Source organism: Cnephaeus nilssonii, assembly GCF_951640355.1.
Source record: "Cnephaeus nilssonii genome assembly, chromosome: 16".
NCBI classification, from domain to species: Eukaryota; Metazoa; Chordata; class Mammalia; order Chiroptera; family Vespertilionidae; genus Cnephaeus; species Cnephaeus nilssonii.
This window is the reverse complement of record NC_137087.1, coordinates 38,005,903-38,020,461: the sequence shown is the minus strand read 5'-3', so window position 1 is coordinate 38,020,461 and position 14,559 is coordinate 38,005,903. Positions and strand designations below refer to the sequence as shown.

General features: G+C 35.9%; 1 protein-coding gene across 2 annotated transcripts in view; it reads right to left on the bottom strand.

The window, feature by feature from the left end:
• TNKS2 (tankyrase 2) overlaps positions 1-14,559 on the bottom strand; it is a 61,774-nt gene that overhangs the window by 33,747 nt on the left and 13,468 nt on the right. For both annotated transcript variants that reach the window (XM_079794128.1, XM_079794129.1), the window contains exons 7-11: positions 13,202-13,268; positions 9,130-9,316; positions 7,973-8,094; positions 4,962-5,053; positions 4,795-4,873 (exon numbers count right to left, since the gene is read on the bottom strand). In XM_079794128.1, the coding sequence (XP_079650254.1) occupies positions 4,795-4,873; positions 4,962-5,053; positions 7,973-8,094; positions 9,130-9,316; positions 13,202-13,268 (547 nt within the window). The remainder of the gene's footprint in view (positions 1-4,794; positions 4,874-4,961; positions 5,054-7,972; positions 8,095-9,129; positions 9,317-13,201; positions 13,269-14,559) is intronic.

Genomic DNA, 14,559 nt, shown 5'->3' with positions numbered 1-14,559 from the left:
ATTAATCTATTTATTCATCTATGAAAATTCACTGAAATATGAAATATAGTCACTTTAAAAAAGTTTATTTGGGTACCACTTTATTTTACGATTAGGGTGACCAACATTGTCCTGGTTTGCCCGGGACTTCCTGTTTTAGCACTGAAAGTCGTGTGTTTCTGGAAATCCCTCAGTCCTGGACAGACCTAGATGGTTGGCCACCCTAGTCAAGACTGTTTCATTGAGTTTCACAACTCGTTTAATATGCATCCACATATTCTTCTAGTAATAAATCACATGTATAAAAAAGCAATCAGTGAAAAGATATAGAACAGACAAATGAGATATGCCAAGCAGTCAAGCAGAAATAACTTTTATTTAATAATTTACAATAGAAAAGATTGAGATTATACATTATCAAGAATTCCCTCAAATCAAAGAGAAATTAAGACACTGAGAGGCAACAGAAAAAGAAATTATAGAATTCTAAGTGGTTCCTTGAGTGGGAAACCCAAGGAAGGATAGACAGAAACGATTCTGCAAAGCACATTTAGAGAAGAGCCTGGGGCCCACCCAACGGGAAAGGGTCTCTTCCATTCTACTCCCTTCATTCAGGGCAGCTCCATTCTTCCTGTTTTATTGTACATTTCTACTAAAGATTTTGTTTAAAGGCAATGATCTGTGGCTAAAAATTATAAAAATTGTTGAATTAGGTGACTATCATGCCAATCTGGGATGCTATGTATATCTTTTACTGAGTATTATTTTTAAAGTTCCTGGGTAAGAAATTATAATTTGTTGCCTGGATGAAAATATAATTATTCCACGAATAAAATACTTTGTGCACAAATGCCAACTAAAAAACAGTAACTTCCCAATATGATAGTATTTATTTCCCAATATGGGGAGCTATGTGGTTTTTTTTTTTATTGAGGTATTATATGTGTACATATCTTACCATTCCCCCCCACCCCACACCCATACATGCCCTCACCCCCCAGAGTTTTGCGTCCATTGTTTATGCTTATATGCATGCATACAAGTCCTTCCTTTGATTTCTTATCTCCCCCACCTCTCCCTAACTTTCCCCCTGTAATTTGAAAGTCTGTTTGTTGCTTTACTGTCTCTGTATCTATCTTTTTGTTCATCCGTTTATAATGTTCTTTATTATCCATAAATGAGTGAGATCATGTGGTATTTTTCTTTCATTGACTGGCTTATTTCACTTAGTATAATATTCTCAAATTCCATTCAGGTTGCTGAAAATGATGAGAATTCCTTCTTTTTTATGGCAGCATAGTATTCCATTGTGTAGATGTACCACAGTTTTCTGATCCAGTCATCTGCTGACGGGCACCTAGGCTGTTTCCAAATCTTAGCTATTGTAAATTGTGCTGCTATGAACATAGGGGTGCATATATCCTTTCTGATTGGTGTTTCTAGTTTCTTCGGATATATTCCCAGGAGTGGGATTACTGGGTCAAATGGGAGTTCCATTTTCAGTTTTTTGAGGAAACTCCATACTGTTCTCCACAGTGGCTGCACCAGTCTGCATTCCCACCAGCAGTGCACGAGGGTTCCTTTTTCTCCGCATCCTCGCCAACACTTGTCATTTGTTGATTTGTTGATGATAGCCATTCTGACAGGTGTGAGATGGTACCTCATTGTTGTTTTGATTTGCATCTCTCGGATAATAAGTGACTTTGAGCATGTTTTCATGTGTCTCTTGGCCTTCCTTCGAAAATATTCTGTTTAGGTCCGTTGCCCATTTTTTAATTGGATTATTTATCTTCCTTTTATTAAGCTGCATAAGCTGCCTGTAGATGTTGGAGATTAAACCTTTATCAGTGATGGCATTTGCAAATATGTTCTCCCATGTAGTGGGCTTTCTTGCTGTTTTGTTGATGGTTTCTTTTGCTGTAAAAAAGCTTTTTATTTTGATGTAGTCCCATTTGTTAATTTTCTCTTTAGCTTCCATTGCCCTAGAGGCAGTGTCCGTGAAGAAGTTCTTTTGGCATATGTCTGAGATTTTGTTGCCTGTGGATTCCTCTAGTATTTTTATGGTTTCCCGTCTTATGTTTAAGTCCTGTATCCATTTTGAGTTTATTTTTGTGTATGGTGTAAGTTGGTGATCTAGTTTCATTTTTTTGCATGTGTGTGTCCAATTTTCCCAACACCATTTATTGAAGAGACTGTCTTGACTCCATTGTATGTTCATGCCTCCTTTGTCAAATATTAATTGAGCATAGTGGTTTGGGTCGATATCTCGATTCTCTATTCTGTTCCATTGATCTATATGTCTGTTCTTGTGCCAGTACCAGGCTGTTTTGAGAACAGTGGCTTTGTAATACAGCGTGAAATCTGGTATTGAGATCCCTCCTACTTTATTCTTCTTTCTCAGGATTGCTGCAGCTATTCGGGGTCTTTTTTTATTCCAGATGAATTTTTGGAGAGTTCTTTCTAGGTCTGTGAAATATGCTGTTGGTATTTTGATGGGGAGTGCATTGAATATGTAGATTGCTTTGGGTAGTATGGACATTTTAATGATGTTGATTCTACCAATCCATGAACATGGTATGTTCTTCCATCTGTTTACGTCTTCCTCTATCTCTTTTTTCAGTGTCCTGTAGTTTTCCGCGTATAGGTCTTTTACCTCCTTAGTTAAGTTTATTCCTAGGTATCTTAATTTTTTTGGTGCGATGGTAAATGGGATTGCTTTTTTAGTCTCTCTTTCTGTAAGTTCACTATTGGTGTATAGAAATGCCATAAATTTCTTGGCGTTAATTTTGTATCCCGCTACATTGCCGAATTCATTTATTAATTCTATTAGTTTTTTTTATGGAATCTTTTGGGTTTTTATGTACAATATCATGTCATCTGCAAATAAGGACAGCTTCACTTCTTCTTTTCCAATTTGGATGCCTTTTATTTCTTCTTCTTGCCTAATTGCGATAGCTAATACTTCCAGTACTATGTCAAAAAGGAGTGGTGAGAGTGGGCATCCCTGTCTTGTTCCTGTTCTTAGGGGAAATGGTTTTAGTTTTTGCCCATTGAGTATGATGTTTGCTGTGGGTTTATCATATATAGCTTTTATTATGATGAGGTATGATCCTTCTATTCCCACCTTGTTTAGAGTTTTTATCAAGAAAGGATGTTGGATTTTGTCCAATGCTTTTTCTGCATCTATTGATATGACTATGTGATTTTTATCTCTCAATTTGTTTATGTGATGTATCACATTTATTGATTTGCAGATATTGTACCATCCTTGCATTCCTGGGATAAATCCTACTTGGTCATGATGTATGATCTTTCTGATGTATTGCTGGAGCCGATTTGCTAGGATTTTGTTGAGGATTTTGGCATCTATGTTCATGAGGGATATTGGTCTGTAATTCTCTTTCATTGGGTTGTCTTTATCTGGTTTTGGTATTAGGGTGATGCTGGCTTCATAGAAGGAGCCTGGAAGTGTTCCTTCCTCTTGAATTTTTTGGAATAGTCTGAGGAGGATAGGTTTTAGTTCTTCCTTGAAAGTTTGGTAAAACTCTCCTGTGAAGCCGTCTGGCCCCGGGCTTTTGTTTGCCGGAAGCTTTTTGATGACTGCTTCAATTTCTTCCATAGTTACTGGCCTGTTGAGCTGTTTAGATTCTTCCTGATTGAGTTTTGGAAGGTTGTATTTGTCTAGGAATATGTCCATTTCCTCCAGGTTGTCCAGTTTGTTGGAATAGAGTTGTTCGTAGTATTTTGTAACAATCATTTGTATTTCGTCGGGGTCTATTGTTATTTCACCTCTTTCATTTCTGATTTTGTTTATTTGGGTCCTCTCTCTTTGCTTCTTGGTGAGCCTGGCTAGAGGTTCATCAATCTTGTTTATCCTTTCAAAGAACCAGCTTTTGGTTTTGTTGATCTTTTGTATTGTTTCTTTAGTCTCTATGTCGTTTATCTCCGCTCTGATCTTTATTATTTCTTTCCTTCTGCTTACACTGGGCTTTTCTTGTTGCTCTCTCTCTAACTCTTTGAGTTTTTGGGTTAGGTAATTTATTACCATTGTTTCTTGTTTTTTGCAGTAGGCTTGTAGAGCTATGAACTTCCCTCTCAGGACTGCTTTCGCTGTGTCCCATAGATTTTGGACTGTTGTGTTTTCATTGTCATTTGTTGCCATGATGTTTTTTATTTCTTCCTTGATGTCTTTGGTAACCCAGTCATGGTTTAATAGCATGCTGTTTAGTCTCCATGTGTTTGATTTCTTTGGGTTGTTTTTATTGTAGTCGATTTCCAGTTTTATGCCACTGTGATCTGAGAAGATACTTGATATGATTTCTATCTTCTTGAATTTGGAGAGACTTTGCCTATGTCCTAACATATGGTGGGAGCTATGTTTTTAGTCAAGAGAAATAACAGAGGGTAAGAAATGCTGTGGCAGGGGTAAATAACAGGAGTCATCATGGTAATCAGGGAACAAAAGATTTGAGAAAGTAATACTGGAAATGATAGGTCAGAATCAGAATGTCTCCAGCTGGAGACATTTTCCTGAATATAGTGCTAGAAAAAGACCTTAAGGATAACTTGACAGTGAGGTGTGGTTAAAAGGAATAGAGAAGGAAGGATATATAGGAATAATGTACTTTTGAGTAAATCCATAGGATTTCTAGCAAAAAAAATGATAAAGAAAAAATACCTGCAGGATTATTTTTAAATATTGATTCAGAGGAAAAAATACTTATGAAAGAGTAAATAGTTTAGGAAGTCAGACATTTAATCTGCTAAGTAGAAAATAACTCACTGGATTACCAAAGATTACCAAAAAGGTAATACCTTTGCTTCATGTTTCACCACAACTTCGACAACATCATTATGAGCTTTCTCAGATGCAACGTGTAGAGGAGTCAAAAATCTTAAAGAGAAAAAGCCAACCAGACAATAAGTACATTTTTTCAAAAAATAAAATGTCAATGATTTTTAATTATTTAAAGAATACTTACTCTTTAGTCTTTTCATTGATGTTCGCTCCTTTTCTTAGCAACAGTTCACATATTTGCTTTCTTTTGGGGTATGGAGATGCGGCAGCACAATGCTAGATAATTTAAATTGAGCATTAATCAAGGACTATATGACTACTTTTTATTTAAGAACATGTTTCCAATCTAGATTTTTAAAAACTTTTTTATATATATATTTTTTTTTGTTAACTTCAGAAAGGAAGGGAGAGGGAGACAGATGGAAACATCAATGATGAGAGAGAATCATTGATTGGTTACCTCCTGCATGCCCCTCACTGGGGATCGATCCCACAACCTGGGCATGTGCCCTTGACTGGAATCAAACCTGGGACCCTTCAGTCCGCAGGCCGATACTCTATCCACTGAGCCAAACTGGCCAGGGCTAGAAGTTATATTATTTCTGTATTTTATGTTTGACTTTAACTTTTTTTTTTAACTTTGCTACTCAAAGACTGTCTATTGGATAGAATGTGCAACAATTACCAAATTCTGGCAGGGCCTGAAAATCTTATTTGCCTGATAACATCTATTACTAAATATTCCAATCAAGCTTATAGTTGTCCTACATCTTTGAAAAAGCCACTACTGACGTGATGAAAAATTTAAATTAATGTGACCAATACTCTTTTCAGAACTGTTCCCATTGAGAACACTGTTTATGTCATTTTTTTAAAGGTTAATTGACAAAACAGCCCAAAGACTGGGGTTTCTTTACAGGAAGAAATAACACAGCACTCATCAGTTCTGGCTTCTGCTTGGTAATAATAGCACTGATGGGATAGTTGGCCAGATGAGTAGTATTTGTTTCTCTTTCAACTAGTTGCTCCAGCAGAATAAGGAGCTTGGATTGTCAGTGGTAGAAAATGATACACTTTAAGTTGGATGTGGCAGCATCTATGTGCATGATACATTAAGGAGGAAGGGAGACATGAGATAGAGATCCGCTAGTTTTAAACCTAGTAAATAAATACCTCATGGTCATGTCCCAAATCTTTGAACCCCCAACATCCAGGATGACACTCATACACAATAGGTGTTCAATAATGAGCAAATGACTAAATCAATGAATGTATATGTTAAAACTGAAACATATTATGGAATAAAAGTTCTAGATAACTGTTAAGCTAGGTTATTTTATATATCTAAATACACAGTACACATGAAATTTATTCTCTGAGTTAAACCTGTTAATTACAAAGCATATCTTATCATCACGAGATTCATTCTTTGATATTGCTGCTGTCACAAAAATCATTCCTTTGCTTTCAATGAAACCATTTCTATATGGTGAACATTGTTCCTTTGATATGGTACAAGTAATCATCCCAGGACATCTAACAGGACAGCACACAGAATGGAAATAGTTTATTTTCAAAAATTTTGATCACATCTACTTCAAATTGCTCCTATATTCCTCTGTCCCATTCTGGGACAGGGCCTGCAGTCTTTGGAAACCTGGAAGGCAGTGCCCCTGGAACCACAACTATGCAATATTTAGGGGAAAACAACATGTAGCATTAGCTCAGAAAATTTTCCATATCAATCTTTCCAAGTTTTTCTGTACCATCTTAATGCTTCTACGATTTTAATTTTGCACTAGCATTTCTTAGTAGCTTGCAGCTTTGCTATTGTTTTACTGGGTATTTTTTACAAGTTAAGTAGCAAAATGGTCTAAAATGTTTTATAGATTTCTACATAATCTTCACACAGTTTACATCATAGCATAAGGAAGAAAATTAATCATAAAAGCTATCAGGTAGCCGAAACCGGTTTGGCTCAGTGGATAGAGCGTTGGTCTGCGGACTGAAAGGTCCCAGGTTCGATTCCAGTCAAGGGCATGTACATTGGTTGCGGGCACATCCCCGGTGGGGGGTGTGCAGGAGGCAGCTGGTCGATGTATCTCTCTCATCGATGTTTCTAGCTCTCTATCCCTCTCCCTTTCTCTCTGTGAAAAATCAATAAAATGTATTAAAAAAAAAAAAAGCTATCAGGTAAGTAAGGCTACTATGAGTTAAATTTGCCCCTTAACACATGAATTTACTTAGGGCCATCTTTCCTCACCCAAAACACATTCTGCAATTCATACAGCAGGACTTGGTTCCTTTTAAATTTCTACTTCTGTGATAGCCTCTGATTATACCATTCCCGTTCCTCTTTCTCCACTTATCCTTGCTAGCTCCCATCTTTTCTGACTGATTTTCCACAGACTGCCTGGTTCTCTCATTTAATTTGTTACAGTTCAGATTGGTTACTACCTCTATCAGGGAAGTAGACTCTACTCACACAGTATAGAGGGGAGATATACAGACTTTAGATCTCACTTTGCCCTGGCCGGTGTGGCTCAGTTGGAGCATCGTCCTGTACACCGAAAGGTTGCGGGAATGGTCAGGGCCCATTCCCGGGCTGTAGGTTTGATCCCCAATTTGGGCATATGGGAGGCAAACAATTGATGTTTCCCTTTCTCTCCTTCCACCCTTCCTCTCTCTAAAATAAATAAAAAGCGTATCCTTGAGTGAGGAGGAAAAATATTGTAGACCTAATTCTGAAAAAAAAAAAAAAGACAATTCTAGAAGAAAACCAAGTGATTTTTATCTTGGTGGTAGAATTGTTTTCTTTTTCCATTATTTTCAGTGAGTTTCAAAATTTTAATCATAAACATAATAAAAAGCAAAGTATATGAACCATTCATAATAAAAAATTACATACAATATATGCCAGCACATACACAAAACGTTTTTCTAGAAATATACTCAAATGAATAATAACATTGCCTTTTGGGGGGTGAGGTAGGTTGTCTATTTTTCTGTATTGTTTGAAATTTTTATATATATATGTGGAGGCACCAATTTTTAAAAAGCACCGATTTTAAAATGCTATTACAAAAAGAGGACATTATGGTAATTACCCTGTATCATCAGAAGAAGTAAGGCACTATGATTAGTTTTGCATGTTTTTGGTTACTATATTGCACAAACTTAAATCTGAAACATTACCAATGCTGTTTCATGCGTTTGAGGATGCTTAAAATTCACCATTTCCAGAGAGAGATGTTTTTTGATTCGTGTAACATCAGCTTCCCGTGCAGCCTGCAGCAAAGAATGGCCTTTAAATTCATCTAGATGAAAGAAAAGTATATAAATCTGCATGAGAATTATCAAATTGATAAGATTTACCTAGTAAAAGATAATATTTTTCTTTAAGTTATTTTCAAAATTATCTACCAAAATAGACCAATAGAGAGTCTAAAGCTAGTCTCCAAACATAACCCCTGAAAAGGGAGACAGTGGCATTCCAGTTCCCATGTTATGATCCAATTCATCGCCAGCTGTATACACGGATTTAGCCAATGGCCAACTCAAAAGTCTATTTTGGTCTGGAAATATCTGGAGTACTGCAACATATTCCCAGACCAGAGAGTTCTCACAATTTTCCAAAGCATAGGAATTTTCTCAGTAAAGAAATAAAACAGAGGGTGATCATAGTCCCTACACTAACATTACAGCAATAGCAGATGGCTTTGCTCACACATCAGAGAACTGGGGACTAGACAAGCTGGATATTCCAAGAGGTACCTACTGATGAACAAATGAAAGAGGGTATTTTCTCAAGATCCCTCTCTTTTATTCCTCAGATTTGTGAAACCATGCATTGTCCTTTATTATTCCAAAATAATGTAAATTTCCTATTTATGTATAGCAAACTGTATCTGAACTAGGTGGCTATGTCTCACTAAATCTATTTCAGCTATACATAGAAGACGACAGAACTGTCCAGATACCAAAAAACATTAGATGACAAAATCTGGGGACTAGATTTACAAGATGGCATCCTACAAATAACATTTCAACTTCATGACAGTTTCCGTAGAAAGTCACATCAAAGACAGGAACAAAACCCAAATTCTTTTCAAAAGCATACCACATATAAAATGCATTTAACTTGACTTAAAAAAAGAATACAAATATATTTTATTTTCATCTTAAGAGCAGAATAAGTAGAAACTTCTGAATGATTAAAATATGCTAGTCTGAACAAAAGATACAGCTAAAGAAATTTTTCTATCATTTAAAAATATCTAGAAACAAACAAGAAAGAATTTTTAGTTTATTGATATAATATCTTAGCTAAACAGTCATCATTTTATACTCACATGCTAATCTTTCTTTTAATTGAGGTGTGGGAGCCAAGTCTATAGCACTTTTATTGTGACAATTCAGCAGTGTTGGATCTGCACCATAACTTAGGAGAAGAGAGCACACTTCAATCCTGTTCTTAGAAGCCGCCTCATGAAGAGGAGTGAATTGCCACAAGTCCATTGCATTTACACAGGCACCATGCTGGGGGTTGGAGGGGTGGGGAAAGGAAGCACATATTTAGTGTCCAATTTTTAAGAGAATTTAGAATTAGTAGTAGTCTATAATATAACATCAAGGAAATTTAAACAAGTTATGTTCCCAAAGTTCACTTTTAAAACCAATTTATTTCAGATAAAGAATACATTTTTCTCCCCATGAAGAAACAGTAGCTGGTTGCTAGGCCTATGCATAAAGGTCTATTTAACTCTTTTATTGTTAAAAATAGTTGAGAATGAAGCTTTAGATTTAACATGCATCTTTTCCAAAAATTTTAATAATATAATTTACATATGGCAAAAATGCACAGTTCTTAAGTATATACAGTAGTTCTTCCTTATCCATGTATCCCCAGTGGATTCCTAAAACCATGGACAGCACCAAACCCAATACAATCAAACCTCAGTTCTTGAACATCTTTCTGTTCTTGACCAAGTTTTTCACAGAAAAAATGTCTGGGTTGTGGGTCAAAAATTCAGTTTTCGACCTGACAACCCTTTCCTTCATGCTGATACCTCAAAAAGCACCTCTCAGGCAACAAACAAAGCACAATTTTAAATCATAAAGAGGCCATCAAGAGTGCTAATGTTGCTAAGGAAGTAAAAGTGCTCACAAAACAACAATCCCAGACAACCTAATAGGCAGAAAAACTGTTCTTTTTAAATACTATCAGTTAACCTGTGATAGTATTTCAGAGGCAGTGATATATGAAAAAGTTTAAGGCTAGTAGGGGATGGTTTGATAAGTTTAAGAAAATAAGTGTTTAATTATAGATTAAAAAGTACATTAGACATGTTCTGTACATAAGAAAGGTTAAAACAGGGAATCATTTGGGGGTCCCAAATGGAGTAATTCAAGTTACATTATTTCTAATGGAAAAAAAGATGTGGTTTTCAAACAAATTGCTTCTCGAACAGCCTTCGGGACAAATTAAATTCGAGAAATGCGTTTCCATCTGTATGTTTTTTCCTATACATACATACCTATGATAAAATTTAATTTATAAATTAGGTTAGGTAACAGTAAGAAATGAATAACAATAAAATAGAACCATTAAAATAATATACTGTAATGAAAGATATGTGAATGTGCTCTCTCAAAATATCTTATGGTACTGTACTCACCTTTTCACTTAAAGGAAGCACTTTACAGCTTCTCTTTGGCCTATGTGAATTGACATTATCACTAGTCTTGCTTTTGGGGGCCATTATTAAGTAAAATAAGGGTTAAATAGAAGCAGTGCAATACCAGGACAGTTGATCTGACAACAGACACAAAAGGGTAGATAGCATATACAATGGGGATATGCTGGATTCATGTCTCAAGTGGGACAGTGGGACATTTCATCACACTACTCAGAATGACATGAAATTTAAAAATTAAAAATTGTTTATTGCTGAAATTTTTCATCTACTATATATTTAGACCAGTTAACTGCAGGTAACTGAAAACTTCAGAGAAATGAAACTGTAGATTGGGTCGGGGGAGGCAGGGGGACTAAAGCAGTTTGATGTGTTTTGAGATATGTACATATTCATGATACCCATCATCCAATTCAAGATCTAAGACACTCACAGCTAGAGAAAAGAATTGGGGGAGGAGGGGAGAAAAAAAGACACTTTCATTACCCCAGAATGTTCCCTTATGCTTCTTTTATGGACAATTCCCGCCTCCATTCTGACCGTTAGCAGCATATATTAGATTTACCTGTTCTTAAATTTCATAAAAATGGAGTAACTCAGTATGTACTTTGTGTCTAGCTTTTTTCACACACAATGTTTCTGAGATTCATTCATGTTGTCGTATCAATAATTCATTTTTATTGCTGAGTAGTAGCATTCCATTGTACAAGTTATACCATAATGTACTTATCCATCATCCTGTCGATGGCATTTGGACTATTTCTAGTTTTTAACTATTATGAATAAGCTGTTACGGACATTTACGTACAAGTCTCTTTATGGATACATTATTCTTTTGCACATACCTAGAAATGGAACTGCTGGGTCATATAGTCGATATGTTTAGTTTTATTAAAAATTGCCAAATACTTGGAATGTCTGAGTTCCAGTGCTCCACTGCCTTGCTAACACTTGGTATTTTAATTTACTCATTTCCAAGTATTAGAGTTGGATGGATCACAGAAGTCATTCTAGTTTAATCTCTCATCAAACACAAAATCCTTTCCACACTTACCTGTAGAAGGTGAATCAGTTACCTACTCTTAGTACTTTTAATCACTGGAAACTAATTCTCAACTAACATAACTTTTATACTTACTAGATAACTTCTGTTGTTAAAAAGTTCTCTTTTACATTAAGTTAATTATGTACTTTAAACTTTGATCTATTGGTCGTTGAAACAAAAAAAAAATATTCTTCTTTGCAATATTTGAAGGCAACTTTTATGTTTTTCTTTTCCAATCTAAACACTTTCAGCTCCTTCACTCATCCATGGTTTCTAGACTTCCTATGACCTTTGTGGCCCTCAACTAGACTTCAGTTTTAAAAATTCCCTTAAAAATATTAAGAGCCTAGAATGATAGATTCTCAATTGGTTTGACTGCACAAGTACAATGCATCTGTTATTACATTTGCTCCTGATACTATACTTTTACTACTGGCATAAAATTATGTTAGCTTTTCAAGCAGTCACATCAAAATCTGTATGCATCACGGTCATGAAAAGCAGTTTACTGCATGTTTGTTGTTAAATGCCATCATGTGCTAGCCAGACTCATTAGCAAGAATTGCTTACTGACTGTGTTGTTGCCCAGGACTTCTACCTGTATTCCATCTCTATCTACTTGCTTTCTCCTGATTGTCCGGAACTTGAGTACTCTGATAACTGTTTGTACCCTCACCTCTTCTAACCACCTCTATCTATATGTATAACCTCTAGTCAACTTCCCAAACTTATTTAGTAAACACTAGGTCTTAGAAAAACACCATTCAATTGTCTATAAAAGTCTCATTGCAACCTGTCTGATGTTTCACTCTCATCCATAACATTCCAAATATTTTGAATTCAAGATTCAGTTTTCCAATAAGCAAAAGCATTACTGCTATAAATGTATGTAACATAATAGCCACATAATAAATTCTAAAAGACTTATAGATATTTAGAGTATCTAACCATTATAACAAAGTTGTTTCTGTGGGAAAATGTATTCTGTGGCAGCACATGCTCCAAAGGAAGCATAGAGGCATTGGAAACAAATGTCTTCTTTCCGTTCCTATGACAGCTGCTGATATAGAATGAGGGAACGTAGTCAAGGGGCAGAGTGAGTGCAGAGTGAGAGAAGTCTAACGAGAGTGGTCAAATACATTCATAGAGACTGGGGGACAAAAATATGTTGGGGTATGGGTAACATCCTTGGATCCACTCTAAGGAGAATATATATCTTCTATTCTCATCCCAACAGGGAGCAAAATAAGGAATTTCTTGCCAGTCCCAGGAACCTGCTCGTTAAACAACAGCCACCCAGCATATTGGAAGAAGTAAAGCTATCCAAGCAAACCTGTTCCAACTCAAAGTACAACTGGGCAAGTCTTGCCAATGAAAATTGTAGTTTTAATATATGACTGACTAAAAATTGCTCTGATATTTTCAAGAGTTTCGAAATTTCACTTTAGCTACAAATTATAGAATCACTTAATCTTTTATTCGTAAGATGGGTAGTGTTACTTTAAAATCTTAAGGAATCTCAAAAATCTCAAGCAGTCAGATGCTGACCTATCAACCATCTACACTTTGTAATAATTATAAATACTACTATATCCACTAAGCACCAAAAACACATAGAAAAACAGATACACTATGTATTTAAAATAACTTATATAATTATAAGAAAAGTACAACAGAACTAACCTTGACCAGAAGTTCAGTTACTTCATAATGACCATAAGAACAGGCATTGTGTAAGGGCACCAGATCACTACAATATGAGAAGGGGAAAGCCTGTTATTACAGATTCCCTAGACTTAGTTAATTTAAATTTACAGTCAGACTTAAATAGCAAATTGCTTATGTGACCTTCTAATAAAAATGTACAAAATTTAATAACATCCATTTGAACCCTAAGTCTTAGCAACTCTAATTTCCAAGTCTCTTTCAATACATTTCATCATCCCCCCCCCGCCATTGCACTGCCACTGTCTTGGTTTGGGCCTTTACTATTTCTCCCTGTACTACTGAAATAATCCCCACTTCAATTTGTCCTTGAAGCTATAGACATATTTTTTCAAAAGGTTACCTGATGTAGTTACTTCTTGTTTTAAGTCCTTCACTGGTTTTTCCTTGCTTTCAAAAGACCGTTCCAACTACTCAGCCTAGCATACAATGATCTGATGCTCTCTACCTTACCCTTCTATAACAGTATACTAAACACTGAATGCCTCTACCCAGAACTACCCACTGGGCGTAGGATGGATTTCCCTCCCTCCTGGCTTACTTCTACACATCTTTTCCAAACTCAGAGCTCAAACTCTGACTCTTCTCTGAAACTTTGTTTTTGAGATTCTGCAAGGTAAATTGCTATATTCCTTAATAAAACTAAAACCCAATTCCTTCAAGATGACAATGGAAGAAGAATTTTCTATATAGAAGGTACAGTGGAACCTTAAAATCTTAACATATTTTTAAGCTGTTCTTGCATGGGGATTACTCACAATTACCACAGACATCATCTCGATAGCTTCAGGTGAGTGATGGCCAAACATGCCTTAGTCTTTAGTCCTTTTTGTTCTCTCTTTAAAGGCACATGACTTTCCTTACCATTTTTGGTTATACAATTTCTTACCTACCTGAGCACTAATTTCATTTTCAACTATCTTCTAGCCACCTCCACCTGCAATTCCATATCATCTCATAAAACCAAGAGTTCTAAAGGTGAACTCAATGATTTCCCCTAAAATAATTTTCCTCCTGGATTTTAATATGTGTATCATTGGGTCTCTCATTCACCCTGAAAATTTGAAATGTAGTTATCTTTTAATTCCCTCCTCTCTCATCACATCCATTCAATAAATCTTGTCCATTCTTTCCTATAGTATCTCTTGCACTGTCTTCTTTTCATTTCCATTTCCTCTGCCACCACTACTATAGATCTTCATTATGCCCGAATCCCTGCAATGCTCACTTTCCTAACTGCTTTTTTTTGCTTCTAGTCTCCCTTGCCAATCAACCCTACACATTGCTGCCAGAATGCACCTCCTAAAACACCTCTT